Raw genomic sequence first — 18,603 nt, forward strand, 5'->3', positions numbered from 1 at the left:
CTACAATCAATTTTAAGCTGTTAAGAGTAGTTTCCAAACAATTTTCTTTTTCTTTTTCCCAATTTTCATCAAAACCATTTTGTTACTAAACAGAATTCTAGAAGTTTTTTTCAATTGTTACTTATTTCTCTCACTTTTCACTATAAACATTTCACATGCCCTACCTGTCATAAAGCTTCATTCCTTTGTTTCTAGAATAATTCAGCTTCAGTTCTTTTCAAATCCACTGTTATTCCTACTACTCATATCCTATAATAACCATTCTAACCTCAAACTAATAAGGCTTTAGTTTTTTTTTCACTGGCTTTCAACATAAAAGAGCTTTCATAGGTCAGTCACTACCTTACATAGGCAGAGTCAAATCTTAAGATAAGAGCAAAATTAATTTGTTTTTAATGCTGGCAAGTTAAGTACACTTTCCACAACTTATTATTTACAATTCAAAGGTCACGGACATGTTTCAATGTATTCCATCAGATTCCAATGCAACTTAGTCGTTTTACAGTAAAATGTTAGTGTGTGCAAACCTTTAGAAAACCAAAACAAAGATCTACGAGAAAAAATTCTCAGTCTGAAAAAAAAATCAGTTAACTCTGAAGGCAACTTTCATTTCAAAGAACATTTACCAATTCAGTGACAAGCGGACGAACACTTCCAACGTAAGAAGTCAGCTGCCGTTGTTTTAAGGTATGCAGAGTATTTTCCCTGAAAGAAATAATAAGTACCAAATTTTTTAAAGGGGTAATTTTAATAGGTCTATTTTTAAAAAACCAAATTAAGTCAAAGGAAGAAAGACTACAATCCCAGAAAAAACATGCAAAAATCCTTAATACAGAAGTACATTTTAGCTCAGATGACTAATGACGTTGAGGGCTTTTTCATGTCCTTACTGGCCATTCATCTATCTGGTTTTGTGAGGTATCAGTTCAAATTTTTGCCCTTTTTACTAGGATTTACTAGGATTATATGAGTTATAGTTCTTTATGAACTACACATCCCAGTCTATGGCTTGCTCCCATTTATTTTCTTAATGGTGGTTTTTTTTTTTTTTTTTTTTTTTTTGAGATAGGGTCTTGCTCTGTCGCCGAGGCTAAAGTGCAGTGGCACAATCACGGCTCACTCCAGCCTCAACCTCTCAGGATCGAGTGATCCTCCCATTTCAGTCTCCTGAGTAGCTGGGACTACAGACAGGCACCACTATGCCCACCTAACATTTTAATTTTTTTGTAGAGATGGGGGTATCACTATGTTCCCCTGGCTGGTCTTGAACTCCTGGCCTCAAGTAATCCTTCTGCCTCGGCCTCCCAAAGTGCTAGGATTACAGGTGTGAGCTACCACGCCTGGCCAATGGTGTTTTTTTAATGATACATTTTTAATTTTGATAAAGTCAAACCAATTTTTTTCCCTGATTATTGCTTTCTATGAGCTAAGAAACATCTATTCTCAAGTTACTAGGATATCTTCCTGTTTTTCTTTAAAAGCCTTATGGTTTTTAGCTTCTACATTTAGGACTACGACACATCTTGAATTAATTGTTGGGTATGGAGTGAGGGAACCATCAAGGTTAATCTTCTTTCTCATAGATAATATTTTTCTGCAGTTTGTAAAAAAGGCATTCCATTTCCTGCTGGATTGCTTTGATGTCTTTGTTGAAAACCAAATGACCATATCAGTGTGAATCTGTTTTGGGGTTCTCTGTTCTGTTCCACTGATCAGCAAAAAAAAAAAAGGAGATTAACTCATTAAAAATTATAAAAACCCAACAGGGCATTTTAAATAAAAAAACAAAAACCAACCAAAAAAAACCAAAAAACTTACTTTCTGAAAATGAAAACTTCCTTTCAGAAATAAATCACATCCACTTAAGATTTAATTTTTAACAAATGCTTAGCAGCAGTAATTTCCTAGTTAAGCAGAGAAAATATATAATTGACTTACAGACTTTGCACACACGTTACTGAATTCAAAGGCAATCTGACCTCTTTTTTTTTTTGAGATGGAGTTTTGCTCTTTTTACCCAGGCTGGAGTGCAATGGTGCGATCTTGGCTCACTGCAACCTCCACCCACCGGGTTCAAACGATTCTCCTACCTCAGCCTCCTGAGTAGCTGGGCTTACAGGTGCCTGCCACCATGCCTAACTAATTTTTGTATTTTTAGTAGAGACGTGGTTTAACATGTTGGCCAGACTGCTCTTGAACTCCTGATCTCAGGTGATCCACCTGCCTCAGCCTCCCAAAGTGCTAGGATTACAGGCATGAGCCATCGTGCCCAGCCGCAATCTGACCTTTTAAAAATCTTTTGCAAGTCTTACAATAAACTGTCCCTTTAACTTAGGGGAGCTTTCTAGCTTCAAGGGTCTAGAATAATTTAGAAGTACTGAAGAGTGTAAGCAAAAGCAAGACAAAACAAAACAAACCCACACAAGTAGCTAAAAACAGGACAGAAGTGATCTTCTTGACAGAAGATCATCTTCTGATATGTTCAATAATCTTACTAAGAAAAAAGCAGGCAGGTGATTGTTTGAAAACATAAATTGGACCATGTCATTCTTCTATTCTCAAGGTTTTCCATCACATTTAGAATAAAGTCCAGAATAGTCACACTGGCCTGCCTGTAAAAGCCCTATATCTGGCTTCCTCCAATTTTGTTTTCTACCATTCTTTTCCTTGCTGTGTTCCCACTGGCTTCTTTTTGCCAACACTTTATGTTCTCTGGGTCATTACAGTTTGTTTTCCTGCTCAGAATAGTTATCCCCCAGATTTTTGCATGGCTTGCCGCCTTTATTTCTTAAAAGTTTCTTACTAACTTAGAAAAGCCTTCTCTGGCCACCTCTTCAATTTAAAGTAGGACTCCCTGTCCTATCTATCCATTAACTCTAATTCTTTTTTTTTTTTTTTTTTGGCTGGAGTGCAGTGGTGCGATCTCGGCTCACTGCAAGCTCCGCCTCCCGGGTTCATGCCATTCTCCTGCCTCAGCCTCCCAAGTAGCTGGGACTACAGGCGCCTGCCACCACGCCCCGGCTAATGTTTTGTATTTTTAGTAGAGACGAGGTTTCACCGCGTTAGCCAGGATGGTCCTGATCTCCTGACCTCATGATCCACCTGCCTCAGCCTCCCAAAGTGCTGGGATTACAGGCGTGAGCCACCACGCCCGGCTTGTTTTATTCCAATTATTTCTGATCTGCGGTTTGTTCAATCCATGGATGTGAAACCCACAAATACAGAGGGCCAACTGTATATTTGCAAATTAGCTATCTAACTCTCTTAAACAATTATAAATTCCATAAAGGTGAAGACTTTATTTGTTTTGCTCACACTGAACAAAGTAAAAACTGAGTAATACTTATTGAAAGATGAATGAACAATATCAACATTGAGTGACCTCAAGAATAAAAGTTTGGTAACTTACCAATATACTGATTTTGCATAAAACTCAATATTATCAGAAAATTCTCCAATTTCATCTTTAGCAATACTCTCTAACCAATCTACCACCAGCTAAGAAAGAAAGAAAAAAATAGTGTTAACTACCAAATCTATTCGTGTTTTATTTGTAGTGGCACTACTACCCTTAATTCAAACAGTGTCAGATTTTTTTTTTTTTTTTGAGACACAGTCTTGCTCTGTTGCCCAGGCTGGAGTGCAGTGGCATGATATAGGCTCACTGCAAGCTCCGCCTTCTGGGTTCACGCCATTCTCCTGCCTCAGCCTCCCGAGCAGCTGGGACTACAGGTGTCCGCCACCAAGCCCGGCTAGTTTTTTTTGTATTTTTAGTAGAGACAGGGTTTCACTATGTTAGCCAGGATGGTCTCGATCTCCTGACCTCGTGATCCATCCACCTTGGCCTCCCAAAGTGCTGGGATTACAGGTGTGAAGTTTCTGATTTTAAAAATTCCAAGTAACAATTTTTCCAAACACTATTTTTACTTTTTTAAGATAAATAAATATTATGGCAAAAGAATAAAATTTTCTACAGGAATAATCGTTTTTAACAGGCTATTCCTGAAAATACTAGGGCTATTACTTAAAAATCAAAGAATAAGGTTTCTAATTCCTTTTAATTGCAAATAAAAAGATCAAGTAGAAAAAAATTCAGAAAAGTTTTAAGTTAAAAAAAAACTTCAGTACTTTGTATGTCATTAACCTTTTCTCCAAGTTTCATAAAAAAAATTTTAACATTCTAGTCATACCTGACTTTGTCGAACAAGTGAATCCCTCTGAAATAACGCTTCCACAACTGTTTTTTCACTGGCATTAAGAGGCTATTATGAAAAATATTTAAAGGATAAACAGAACAAAAAGAAGATGCTGTAAGAAATATTTTTTTAACAGAAAGATAAAAAGCCAGTAAGAAACAAGTACAGTTAATCATTTATACATAAACATTTTACCACATAGTAAATCTGTATATTCATCATTGAAAAGTATCTATTGTATAAATTCCAAACTGCTACATCAATTGTAGCTGCTCTTACCCGGTATTTTGATTCTTTACACTTGAAATTTAAAATTCCATTTTCCCAGAGATGGTGTTTTGGGGAAAAATAAACACAAAATAAAACAAACAAAAAACTTTAACAGGCCAGGCATGGTGGTTCACACCTGTAATCCCAGCACTTTGGGAGGCTGAGGTGGGCAGATCACTTGAGGTCAGGAGTTCGAGACCAGTTTGGCCAAAATGGTGAATCCCCATCTCTACTGAAAATACAAAAATTAGCTGGGCATGGTGATGCAAGCCTGTAATCCCAGCTACTCGGAGGCTAAGGCACGAGAATCACTTGAACCTAGGAGGCGGAGGTTGCAGTGAGCTGAGATCACGCCATTGCACTCCAGCCTGGGTGACAGAGCGAGACTCCATCTCAAAAAAAAACCAAAAAACAAAAAAAAAACTGTAATAAAGGGCTGAATACAGCCATGTCACATGCTAGAAACTAAACATTTAAAAACTTTAACATTCTTTATAGTCTATACAGAAGTTGATAATAAAAGCTAAGAGCAATTCAAGGCTCTTATAACCAACTTTAAAAGACAATTTAATGCAATATTAGCAAGTAATACTAAGCAGTATATTAAAAGGATAATATATTGTGAGCAGTTCAAGAATGGGTCAAATTAATTAATCCATTTTATCCATGGGTTAAAGGAGAAAAGCTACATGGACTTCTTAACAGGTACCAGAATATTTCATAAAAATATCCTCATAAATTTTACCTTGTCATTTTGATGTGAAAAAATATATATATCTTCGTAAGTTAGAAGTAGACTAACTGAAACCTCTAGTAAACATATAGTCATCCCTTGGTATCCATGGGGGATTGGTTCCAGGAGGACCCCTTGTGGATACCAAAATCTGTGGATGTTCAAGTCCCTTATATAAAATATTGTAGTATATTTTATTTAATTATTTATTTTTTGAGACAGTGTCTTACTCTGGCACCCAGGCTGGAGTGCAATGGGCCTGATCTCAACTCATTGCAACCTCTGCCTCCTGGGCTCACGTGATTCTCATATCTCAGCCTCCCAAGAAGATGGGATTACAGGTGCCTGCCACCACATCTGGGTAATTTTTGTATTTTTAGTAGAGATGGGTTTTACCATGTTAGCCAGGCTGATCTCAAACTACTGGCCTCAAGCAATCTACCCGCCTCGGCCTCCAAAAGTGCTGGGACTGCAGGCATGAGCCACCTCATCCAGCCAAAATGCTGTAGTATATTTTAAATCATCTCTATTGGACCTGGCTGTGATAAAAAAAAAATGAACAAAAACAACAACAAAATCATCTCTAGATTATGTATATCTAATATCTAATATAAAGTAAATGCTATATATGTAAATAGTTGTTGTATCACTTATGGAATAAAGATTAAAAACATCTGCACATATTCAGTACAAACCCAATGATCTTTTTTTTGAGACAGGGTCACGCTCTGTCACCCAGGCTGGAGTGCAGTAGCACAATTACAGCTCACTACATTTTTGACCTCTTAGGCACAAGCGATCCTCCCATATCAGCCTCACATGTAGCTGGGACTAGGTGTGCACCACCATGCCCAGCTAAGTTCGTCACTTTTTGCAGAGACAGGGTCTTGCTATCTTGCCCAGGCTCCTCTTGAACTCTAGGCTAAAGTGAGCCTTCTACATTGGCCTCCCAAAGTGTTGGGATTACTGGCATGAGCCTCCATACCTGGACTCTTTCTTTTTTTTTTTTTTTTTTTTTTTTTGACAGTTGGCAGAGCTAGCTGAGGTTTTATTTTGGAAAAAAAAAAAATTGAATTGTTTTATAGCTGTAGGCATGGGCAACGGGGGTAACCCCAGGCAGTAAACTGCCCCCATGGGTGGGCAGAGAGCTAGGGCTGAGCCTCAGGTGGGTCTCCTGTTCCCTGTGCTCCTCTGCACAGCAGCCTCTCTGGGGCAGCTGCAGAAGGGTTAGGCTAGGAGAGGCTGTCGCGGCTGTTCACTTGGTCAGGACGTCAGAGGACTCGGACACCAGTCAATGGATAGCACCACAGATGTGTCCGAGATCTGGGACTGCAGCTCCCTAATCTCTTCATACAGTAGCCTGACAAAGTTGATCTCTTCAGTTAGCCCTTCCAGGCGAGACTACAGCTCTACCGTGTTCTTGTAAGCTTCATCCACATCCTTCTTGATGAGGAAAAATTCATTCTCCATCTCTGTACACTTTTTGATCTCATCCTCGTACTTGTTCTTGAAGTCCTCCACCAGCCCCTGCATGTTATCAAGCTCCACCTCCAGCTTCAGCTTCTCTTGGCCCAGAGTGTCCAGCTGCCAGCAGAAGGTTGTTGATGTAGCTCTCGAACATGTTGTCCATGTTGCTCCGAGCCACCTGCTGCTGCTGCAGGGGCCCCCACTTGGTCTCCAGCATCTTGTTCTGCTGCTCCAGGAACTGTACCTTGTTGATGAAGGAGGCAAACTTGTTGTTGAGGGTCTTGATCTGCTCCTTTACCTGGGTGCACACTGCTTGGATGTTGGGGTCCACCTCCAGGTTAAGGGGGCTCAACAGGCTCCGGTTGACTGTGACAGCAGTAATGCCTCCCATACCGCTGGCCCTGCCAAAGCCTCTACCCAGGCCACCCCGGAAGCTGCTGCTGCCCACTTGGGAGAAGCTTGAGGAGCTGATGTGGGCACCGGGCCCACTCATGTAGGAACGGCTACTGAAGTCCCAGGGGCCAGAGGTGGACAGCTTGTAGGACTTCTGGGTCACCCTGATGGACATGGTGGGGGCAGGAGTGAAGGCAGGCAGGCTGAGCCAGGTGGAGATTCAAGAAGGAGCAGAGAAGCCGCTTCTTGGTGATTATTTTTTTTTTTAAAGAATACTTTTGATCTGTGGTTGGTTAAATTCATGGATGTGGAACCCACATATAAAGAAGACTGACTATACTTAACTGTAAATTGAGATACTCCCTTTAAAATCCAGAAGATGAAGAGTAAGAGTTCATTATTATTCAACTTTACTTTGAAAATTCTAGCTAACATAACAAAACCAGGAAAAGAATTAAGTTAGCAATAAGTATGGAAAAATAGTCAAAGTCATCACTACCTGTAGATAACAGAATTGCCTGGAAAATCAGAGGAAACCTATTAAAACTAGTAAGTGAGCTCAATAAATAGCCAAATATGACAGTCTTCCTAGATGTGCATGTTACTTTGTTGGAATGAAGTATTTGTGGGACAAACAAATTAAAAGATTGGAAAGATATTAAAAAATATTTTAAGTGAAAAAGTAGCCTTGGAGTTTGAGACCAGCCTGGTCAACAGAGTAAGACCCCCCATCTCTATAAAATATAAAAAAGAAATTAGCCAGGCATGGTGGTACACACCTGTAGTCCTAGCTACTTGGGAGGCTGAGGCAGGAGGCCCACTTGAGCACGAGAGTTCGAGGCTGCAGTGAACTATGATCATGCCACTGCACTCTGGCCTGGGAGACAAAGTGAGACCATGTCCCCGCCATGCTGGCCACCCCCCAAAAAAGAAAAAGAAACAAAAGAAAAAAAAAAGCAGTCTAACAGATACACATAAAATATTTATTATAAATATACATTATCTTTTTAAATTATATATACTTGCTTCAAATATGAATTACTTCTGGGCAAGGCATGGTGGCTCACGTCTGTAATCCCAGCACTTTGGTAGGCCAAGACAGGTGGATTACTTGAAGCTAGGAGTTCAAGACCGCCTGGACAACATAGTTAAAACCCTGTCTCTACTAAAAGTACAAAAATTAGCTGGGTGTGGTGATGCATGCCTGTAATCCCAGTTACTAGGGAAGCTGAGGCACGAGAATCGCTTGAACCCAGGAGGCAGAGGTTGGAGTGAGCTGAGATCACGCCACTGCACTCCAGCCTGGGCAATAGAGCAAGATCGTATCTCTTAAAAAAAAAAAATTACTTTTAAAAATCAGAAAATATAAAGAAGTTAAACCCCAAAAAGGCATCTGGTCTTGGTGGTTTAACAGGCATATATGTGTACATATTTTTTCAAAACAGATATAGCTGGTTATTTTGGAAACAAGTCTCATCCAGAAACGTTATTTGCTGCATTTAAAAATCATCTGAGGCTATTTGCATGTTTCTTCCCCAAACCCTCAATCCAGCCAAGTCCAGTTTTACCACCCAAGGTCCTTTCAGGATCCCAGGCCTGGAGGCTGTAGAAGACAGCATTGAATCCTAAGGGCAAAAGGATGGTGTTTACTTGTCCAGACTTTCACACACATACATATGTATGAAGAAAAACATTCACTGCATTATTTTTTTTTTAGAGATGGGATCTCACTCTGTTGCCCAGGCTAGAGTGCAGTGGTGTGATCATAGCTCACTGTAGCCTTGAACTCCTGGGCTCAAGTGATCCTCTGAGCTTAGCCTGACAAGTTGCTGGGACCACAGGCATGTGCCTCTATACCAAACTATTTACTGCATTATTAATGGCTACAGTAAGAATACTAGTAACAACCTAAATATGCAGCTGAATATCTCAAAAAATTACAGTACATTTATACTCTGACATAGTATGAAAAAATATGGTAAAACCTAGATGAATTTTAAAAAATCTAACAAATATTAATTTTAAAACTCTCAGTATAAGCCGGGTACAGTGGCTCACACCTGTAATCCCAGCACTGTGGGAGGCTGAGGGGGCAGATCACGAGGTCAGGAGATAGAAACTAGTCTGGTCAATATGGTGAAACCTCATCTCTACTAAAAATACAAAAATTAGCAAGGCGTGGTAGCACAAGCCTGTAGTCCCAGCTACTTGGGAAGCTGAGGCACAAGAATTGCTTGAACCCGGAAGGCGGAGGTTAGAGTGAGGCATGATCACTCCGGTCTGGGTGAGAGTGAAACTCCATTTCAAAAAAAAAAAAAAAAAAACAAACCTCTCAGTATAATGTATAAATGAAATCAATCATATTATGTTAAAAAACAAATACGTGTGTGTATACAAATATGTGCGTGTATGTTTGTGTATATGTATGTATCCATAAAGATGCATAGAAAAATGTCTGGTAGGATATATACCAAAACTGTTACATTAGTCAGTGGGATAAAAAGGGACTTTTACCTTTAACTCTCTAATATAAATCAGTATTTGATTATTTTATGAGACTGAACCTTTTATTTACTTGTAAAATCTTTAAAATGAAGAAACTCAGCATGGAAGGTTGAAAATAAATCCTGGCTGGGCACAGTGGCTCATGCCTGTAATCCCACCACTTTGGGAGGCCGAGGTGGGTGGATCACCTGAGGTCAGGAGTTTGAGACCAGCTTGGCCAACATGATGAAACCCCATTTTCTATTAAAAATACAAAAAATTAACTGGGTGTGATGGGGCACGCCTGTAATCCCAGCTACTCAGGAAGCTGAGGCAGGAGAATCACTCGAACCCGGGAGGTGGAGGTTGCAGTGAGCCGAGATCGCACCATTGCACTCCAGCTTGGGCAACAAGAGCGAAACTCCATCTCAAAAAAAAAAAAAAATCCTATTAGTAGCATTTTAATTTTTATGTATTTATAAAGGAAAAAATTAATATAAAACTTACAGTAACTGCAAGTACACTTTCCTCTTCTAATGCAGACTGTATTCTGTCTCTGGGGAAAAACAACACAAAATAAAAAAGCCTTATTTCACACGAATATAATGAATTCACCACTGAGCATCTGACAGAAGGAAACTCTGGCTAACTTCTTTTTAAAATTTTTTTATTATTTATTTTTTCAAATATGTATACCTGTATTTTTGTAAACAAAAATAGGACAACATGCCAGGCACAGTGGCTCATATCTGTAATCCCAGCACTTTGGGAGGCTGAGACAGGCAGATCATTTGAGGTCAGGAGTTTGAGACCATCCTGGCCAACAACAGAGTGAAACCCCGTCTCTACTAAAAATACAAAAATTAGGCAGGGCACAGTGGGTCATGCTTGTAATCTCAGCACTTTGGGAGGCCGAGGCAGATGGATCACCTGAGGTCAGGTGTTCGAGACCAGCCTGGCCAACATAGTGAAATACTGTCTCTACTAAAAATATAAAAATTAGGCCAGGTACGGTGGCTCACATCTGTAATTCTAGCACTTTGGGAGGCCAAGGTGGGTGGATCACTTGAGGTCAGGAGTTTGAGACCAGCCTGGCCAACATGGCAAAACCCTGTCTCTACTAAAAATACAAAAATTAGCTGGGCGTGTTGGCATGCGCATCTAATCCCAGCTACTCGGGAGGCCAAGACAGAAGAATCACTTAAACCTGGGAGGCAGAGGTTGCAGTGAGCCAAGATCACACCACCGCACTCCAGCCTGGGCAACTGAATGAGACTCCATCTCAAAAATAAAAATAAAATAAAAATACAAAAATTAGCTAGGCATGGTGGCCAGCATCTGTAATGCCAGCTACTCAGGAGGCTGAGGCAGGAGAATCACTTGAACCTCAGAGGCGGAGGCTGCAGTGAGCCAACGTTGTGCCACTGCACTCCAATCTGAGTGACAGAGTGAGACTCTTTTTCAAAAACAAAAACAAAAAATGGCGGAGGGGACATCATTTATATATTAATATGAAATTCCGTTTTCATATAACAATATGTCATGAATATCTTTCCATGTCAATGAATATACACAAATGGTAATTTATTTATTTAAATTATTATTTTTTTTGAGATGGAATCTCACTGTGTCACCCAGGCTGGAGTGCAGTAGCACAATCTCGGCTCACAACCTCTGCCTCCAAGGTTCAAGTGATTCTCCTGCCTCAGCCTCCCAAGTAGCTGGGATTATAGGTGCCCACCACCATGCCTGGCTAATTTTCATATTTTTAGTAGAGACAGGGTTCTACTATGTTGGCCAGGCTGGTTTTGAACTCCTGACCTCAAGTGATCCACCCGCCTTGGCCTCCCAAAGTGCTGGGATTACAGGCCTGAGCCACCGCGCCCAGCCCACAAGTGGTAATTTAAAATGGCTGCAAGTTATTCTGGTTGTAACAGAGCTGCTGTAATTCATTTAACCAATTCCTTAGTAGTAGTTTTTAATTTTTTGAGATTTAAAAGTTTTATTCATATGTGGTTATATATATTTCTCATTATTTCCTTAGGTTAAATTTCTAGGCATAAAATTCCTAGATTCAAGGATATGTACATGGTATAATCTTTGTCTTCTAGAAAATTTGGTTAACTTCTTTCAAACTTCCATATTACATGAAGTCTAACTTTCAGCTCTTTTCTTAATTTAGCCTAAGTATTGCACTATTTTTAGTACTTTCCTTCAGTCTTTACACACATCCAATTTTGGTAACTACCAGCTTTATGATCTGATATCTTCCTCTTCCCTCATAACTCACTCTTGACAACTAAGGTATTAGAAATGATAAGCATCAAAAATAGTAAAACCTATTTCCAAGCACGACCTACCCTAACTTTTAAATTAATCTGCCTTTTGGTTTATTACCTTATGTTTATTTCACTTAAGAATTGTAGACGCCATTACCTATACAAAGAAGCCAGCAGCCTCCATGTGACCATCTCCTGTTGAAGAAGCCAGAGCATACTGGCTGTTTTTGAAAATTTTTGAAGTCCAGGTGTTGCTCGACTCACTATTTTACTCAGTATATTCACCTGAATAAAAAACACAGACGTAAAGAGGTTAATTTTCTACAATTTTGAGTCACAGATAAGTTTGTATTTGAACAAAGTGCTAAAATAATTGTATTTAATAAGTGTATATTATAAAATTGCCTTCTCTATTGTGTCTTTTTAAATTAAATGTAATGTGATGTTTCCACTAGAAATGGATCTAATTTGGAACAAGGTGTGTTTATCTGAGTATATATATGTCTAACATACTCTTGATTTCAGATCCAACAGTGGCAGTGATGGGATATTTTTTTCTCCCTGTATATCTACCCAGAGGATAACTTAAATCAAACCTATACCTGAAAAAATCATAACATAAGCCAACATTTTAGCAATTGAAATTTTAAAAGTTATTTTAAAATTATGTTTGAAAAATTTGTATCAGGTAACTAATCAAGAAAGATATTTTCCTAAGATAGGCACCAAAAACATTATCATTTCTAAACAAAACTTCACCAAAGTCCTTCCTCATTCCAAAATAGTGGTCTTAAACCTTTTCAGAGGCTGGGCACAGTGACTCACACTTGTAATCCTAGCACTTTGGGAGGCCGAGGCAGGTGGATTGCTTGAGGTCAGAAGTTCGAGACCAGCCTGGCCAACATGGTGAAACCCCATCTCTACTAAAAATATAAAAAATTAGCCAGGCGTAGTGGTGCGTGCCTGTAATCCCAGTTACTCAGGAGGCTAAGGCAGGAGAATCACTTGAACCCAGGAGGCAAAGGTTGCAGTGAGCAGAGATCCTGCCACTGTACTCCAGCCAGGGCAACAGAGCGAGACTCTGTCTGGGGAGAAAAACAAAAACAAAAACACCTTTTCAGGACTGAGGCACATGTGAAAAGGCATGAATGGTCCCCCTAGAAACACACACACAATTGTTCACCAGGAGGTTTAATGACCCAGGGTAAAGAAAACCGTTCTCAAAGGTTATTAACAGTACCTCATTATCTTATCAAGGGAATTAAGGAACAAGATTACTCTCATTCAGAACACCACAATGGGTTTTCCCACCCCTTAATAAGTATTCACAAAGTAATGTTACTACTGTCTTTAAGACTAGTACTTCATAAAAGTGTTATCTGCACTTCATTCATTACATTCTCAGTTGGAATCCTGACTCCAGTGATCCACTAAGTGATCATTATTGCTTTTGTTATTTAGTGAAGCTACTGCATTTATAATAGAACAATTCAGAGGTCAATTATGAAAACATGAAATGATAAAAAGTTGTCTATTACTATTATTTCAATTATTACTGAATGCAGTATTTTCTTGAAGTCTTTCCTCTTTCTAAAAACAGACTTCTTTAGTGTAGTTTTATTTTATTTTTTTTGAGACGGAGGAGTCTCACTCTGTTGCCTAGGCTGGAGTGCAGTGGCAGAATCTCAGCTCACTGCAACCTCTGCCTCCCAGGTTCAAGCGATTCTCCCACCTCAGCTTCCCGAGTAACTGGGATTACAGGTGCCCACCACCACACTTGACTAATTTTTTTGTATTTTTAGTACAGATGGGGTTTCACCATGTTGGCCAGACTGGTGATGAACTCCTGACCTCAGGTAATCCACCTAACTCGGCCTCCCAAAGTGCTGAGATTACAGGTGTGAGCCACTGCACCTGGCCTAGTTTTAGAGGCACAGCAAAATGGGGCAGAAAGCAGAGTACCCAAATATCTCTTCCTCCACACAATCACAGCCTCCCTCACCATCAATATCTAACAATAGAATGGTACATCTGTTACAACTGAGGAACCTATATTGATACATCATTATCCCCCGAAGTCCATAGTTTACATTAGGATTCATTCTTGGTGGTGTACATTCCATGAATTATGACAAATGTATACTGACATGTGTCTCCCATTATAGCATAAAGAGTAGTTTCAATGCCTTAAAAATCTTGTGTTCTACCTATTCATTGCTCCCTCCCCACTAACTCCTGGCAACCGATGATCTTATCACTGTTTCCAAGTTTTGCCTTTTCCAGAATGTCATATAGTTGTAATCATATAATACGTAGCCTTTTCAAATTGGCTTCTTTCACTTAGCTATATGCATTTAAGGTTCCTCCATGTTTTTTCATGGCTTGATAGCCAGTTTCTTTTCAGCACTGAATAATGTTTCACTGCTCAGATGTACCAGTTTATTCATTCACCTACTGAAGGATATCTTGGTTGCTTTCAAGTTGTTATGAATAAAACTGTAATAAACGTCTGTGTAGGTTTTTGTGTACACAGTTTTCAACTCACCTGGGTAAATATCAAGGAGTTTGCTGGATCATATGACAATAGTATGTTTAGTTTTGTATGAAACTGCAGACTGCCTTCCAAAGTAGCTATAGCTGTTTGCATTTCCACCAGCAATGAATGATAGTTCCCGTTGCTCCACATCCTCTCCAGCATTTGGTGGTGTCCTTTGGATCTTCATCATTCTATTTCTTCTTTTGTTTGTTTTTGCAGAGATGGGGTTTTGCTATGCTGCCCAGGCTGGTCTTGAACTCCTGGCCTCAAGTGATCCTCCTGCCTCGGCCTCCCAAAGTGTTGGGATTACTGGCGGAAGCCACAGCACTGGCCTGGATCTTCATCATTCTAACAGGTATGTTGTAGTATCTCTATTTTAATTTGCAATTCTCTAATGACATATGATGTGAAGCATCTTTTCTTTTTTTTTTTTTTTTGAGATGGAGTCTCACTTTGTCGCCCAGGCTGGAGTGCAGTGGCTCAATCTTGGCTCACTGCAACTTCCACCTCCCAAGTTCAAGTGATTCTCCTGCCTCAGGCTCCCAAATAGCTGGGATTACAGGTGCCCACCACCACATCTGGCTAATTTTGTATTTTAGTAGAGACAGGGCTTCACCATGTTGCCAGGCTGGTCTCAAAACTCCTGACCTGCAGTGATCTGCCCATCTCAGCCTCCCAAAGTGCTAGGATTACAGGCATGAGTCACTGCACCTGGTGGATGCATTTTTCATATGCTTATTTGCCATTTGTATATCTTCTTTGGTGAGGTACCTGTTCCCATCTTTTGTTCATTTTTTAACTAGATTGTTCATTTTCTTATTGTTGAGTTTTATTTTGTTTAAGTTCCAGGATAAATGTGCAGGAAGTGCAGGTTTGTTACATAGGTAAACGTGTGCCATGGTGGTTTGCTGTACCTGTCAACTCATCAACTAGGTATTAAAACCAGCTTGCATTAGCTATTCTTCCTGATGCTCTCCCTCCCCCCACCCCCCTTCTTATTGTTGAGTTCTACATATTCCTTGTATATTTTAGATTTTCCTTGAGACAGGGTCTACTCTGTCACCCTGGCTGGAGTGCAGTGGTGTGATCACAGCTCACTGTACCCTCAAACTCGGGCTCAGGCAATCCTCCCAACTGAGCCTTCCAAGTAGATAGAATCACAGGTACATAGCGCCATGCTTGGCAAATGTATTTCTTGTAGAGACAAGGCCTTCCCATGTTGCCCAGCTTGGTCTTGAACTGCTGGGCTCAAGTGATCCTTCTGCTTTGGCCTCCCAAAGCATTGGGATTACAGGTGTGAGCCATTGCATCAGGCTGGATTTTCCTTTTGTAAAGCAGCAGAATCCTTTTTTCTCCCAAAGAAATCTTATATGGGCCCTCAATATGTAAAATGTAGAGATGCTCTAGTTGACTTTCCCTCCATTCCTGCCACTGTTCCCCTAAGACATCTCCCTTAAACACTATGAAAATTAGGAGATTCGTGCTGTTTATAAAAACTAAAAATACTGAAGTTTGACTAATGATGGACTGAAATTAGCTTACCTGACTACCACAGATGTTTTCATACTCTTCCACAAGATCAAAAACTGTACTCGAAGAGTGCTTCAGAAAAGACTGCAGGAAATCAGAAAACATACTCATGGATGCTAGAATACATCAAAAAAAAAAAAAAAAAGGAATAAAGAAAATTTCAGTGACATACTTCTAGGTAATTCTGTTTGTTTTAAAATTTATTTATGTTTATTTATTTATTTTTTGAGATGGAGTTTCACTCTTGTTGTCCAGGGTGGAATGCAATGGCATGGTCTCAGCTCACTGCAACCTCCACCTCCCAGGTTCAAGTGATCCTCCTGCCTCAGCCTCCCAATTAGCTGGGATTACAGGCATGCACCATCATGCCCGGCTAATTTTTGTATTTTTAGTAGAGATGGGGTTTCATCATATCGGCCAGGCTGGTCTCAAACTCCTGATCTCAGGTGATCTGCCCACCTCAGCCTCCCAAAGTGCTGGCATTACAAGTATGAGCCACCACACCCAGCCTGTTTGAAAATCGAAATAGCTACAAGTCTTTTATAAATTCACTGCTATATTTAAAAAAAAAATTTTTTTTTTTTGAGACAGTCTCATTCTATCACTCAGGCTGGAATGCAGTGGCATGATCTCAGCTCACTGCAACCTCCACCTCCCAGGTTCAAGCAATTCTCCTGCCTCAGCCTCCCGAGTAGCTGGGACTATAGGCGCATGCCACCACGCCTGGCCAATTTTTTGTATTTTTAGTAGAGATGAGGTTTCACTGTGTTAGCCAGGATGGTCTCGATTTCCTGACCTCATTATCAGCCCACCTTGGCCTCCCAAAGTGCTGGGATTACCACACCTGGCCTTAAAATTTTTTTTAATTGGCAAGATACATATAATATAAAAGTTATCTTAATCATTTTTCTTCTTTTTTTTTTTAAGAGAGGGGGGCTCTTGCTCCGTCACCTAGGCTGGAGTACAGTGGCGCAATCATGGCTCACTATAGCCTCAAACTCCGAGGTTCAAGCGATCCTCCCACCTCAGCCTCCCCAGTAGCTGGGTCTATAGGTATATACCAGCCACCATGCCCAGCTAATTGTTTATTAGTCTGTAGAGAGAGTCTTGCTACCTCCTGTCTCAGCATCCCAAAGTGGTAGGACTAAAGGCATGAACCACTAACCCTGGCTTAATCATTTTTAAGTGTATAGTTCAGCGTCAGTAAGTACATTCACATTGTTGTGCTACCACCACCACTATGTATCCACAGAACTATTTTCATCTTGTAAAACTGAAACTCTGTACTTAATAAACATTAACTCCCCACTCCCCACTTACTGCAGCCCCTGACAACCATCTGTCTACTTTGTCTCTACACGTTTTGACTCTTCTAAATATCTCATGTAAGTGGAACCACAGAGTATTGCCCTTTTGTGATTGGCTTATTTCACTTAGCATAATGTTCTCAAGGTTCATACATGCTGTAGCATGTGTCAGAATGTCCTTTGTTTTTGGCTGAATAATATTCCATTGCATGTATAGATCACATTTTGTTCCCCCCATTCATCTATCAACAGGTACTTGGCTTGCTTCCACCTTCTGGCTACTATGAATCATGCTATGAACATGCATATACAATTATCTCTGAGACTCTGCTTTCAAAGCAGATATATATATGTATTTTGGATATATACCCAGAGGCAGGTTTGTTGGATCATATGGTAATCGTATTTTTAATTTTTTGAGGAACTGCCATACTGTTTTCCATAGCAGCTGCACTATTTTACATTCCAACCAATAGTGCACAAGGATTTGAATTTCTCCACATTGTTGTCAATATTTGTTATTTTCTGGGTTTTTGTTGTTGTGTTGTTTGTTTTCTAGTAGCCATACTAATGGGTGTAAGGCAGTATCTCGTATCTCACTGTAGTTCTGATTTGGATTTTCCTAACGATTAGTGACATTTGAGTATATTTTCATGTGCTTATTGGTCATTTGTATATCTTCTTTAGAAAAGTGTCTACTCTATTTCTTTCCTTCTTTATGTATTTTTTGAGACGAAGTTTTGCTCTTGTTGCCCAGGCTGGAGTGCAATGGTGTGATCTTGGCTCACCACAACCTCCACCTCCTGGGCTCAAGCGAGTCTCCTGCCTCAGCCTCTCGAGTAGCTGGGATTACAGGCATTCGCCACCATGCCTGGCTAATTTTGTATTTTTAGTAGAGACAGGGTTTCTCCATGCTGGTCAGGCTGGTCTTGAACTCCCAACCTCAGGTGATCCACCCGCCTTAGCCTCCCAAATTGCTGGGATTACAGGCATCAGCCACTGCATCCAGCCTGTGCCTATTCTATTTCTTTGCTCATTTTTAAATTGGGTTGATTTTTTTGTTGTTGAGTTGTAGCAGTTTTCCATAGATTTTGTATATTAACCCCTAATCAGATATGATGTGCAAATATTTTCTCTCATTCTGTGGATTGCCTTTTCACTTTGCTGATTGTATCCTTTCATGCACAAAAGTTTAAAATTTTGATGTAGCCCAATTTATCTATTTTTTTCTTTTGGTAAAGGTCTTTTAAGATCTCAAAGATATACTACTTATTTTATAAACAATTACTTAAGAAATTGAGCCAGATTTTAAAATACCTGAATTATATTTTAAGCACACCATTACAAAGTAGTGGAGAAAGTTATAATACATACTAAATGGCATGTTCCACTCTGGGAAAATACAGGC

The 18,603-nt window shown here is 39.9% G+C and overlaps 1 protein-coding gene and 1 pseudogene across 3 annotated transcripts in view; both read right to left on the minus strand.

Moving 5' to 3' along the window:
* LOC105473484 (nucleoporin 107) overlaps window positions 1–18,603 on the minus strand; it is a 56,160-nt gene that overhangs the window by 29,224 nt on the left and 8,333 nt on the right. For all 3 annotated transcript variants that reach the window (XM_071071464.1, XM_071071463.1, XM_071071465.1), the window contains exons 6-11: window positions 15,901–16,004; window positions 11,980–12,107; window positions 10,051–10,099; window positions 4,191–4,262; window positions 3,410–3,498; window positions 627–705 (exon numbers count right to left, since the gene is read on the minus strand). In XM_071071464.1, the coding sequence (XP_070927565.1) occupies window positions 627–705; window positions 3,410–3,498; window positions 4,191–4,262; window positions 10,051–10,099; window positions 11,980–12,107; window positions 15,901–16,004 (521 nt within the window). The remainder of the gene's footprint in view (window positions 1–626; window positions 706–3,409; window positions 3,499–4,190; window positions 4,263–10,050; window positions 10,100–11,979; window positions 12,108–15,900; window positions 16,005–18,603) is intronic.
* Window positions 4,269–10,044, minus strand: LOC139356710 (keratin, type II cytoskeletal 8 pseudogene; annotated as a pseudogene).

Source organism: Macaca nemestrina, chromosome 10 (genome assembly GCF_043159975.1).
Source record: "Macaca nemestrina isolate mMacNem1 chromosome 10, mMacNem.hap1, whole genome shotgun sequence".
In the NCBI taxonomy this organism is placed as follows: Eukaryota; Metazoa; Chordata; class Mammalia; order Primates; family Cercopithecidae; genus Macaca; species Macaca nemestrina.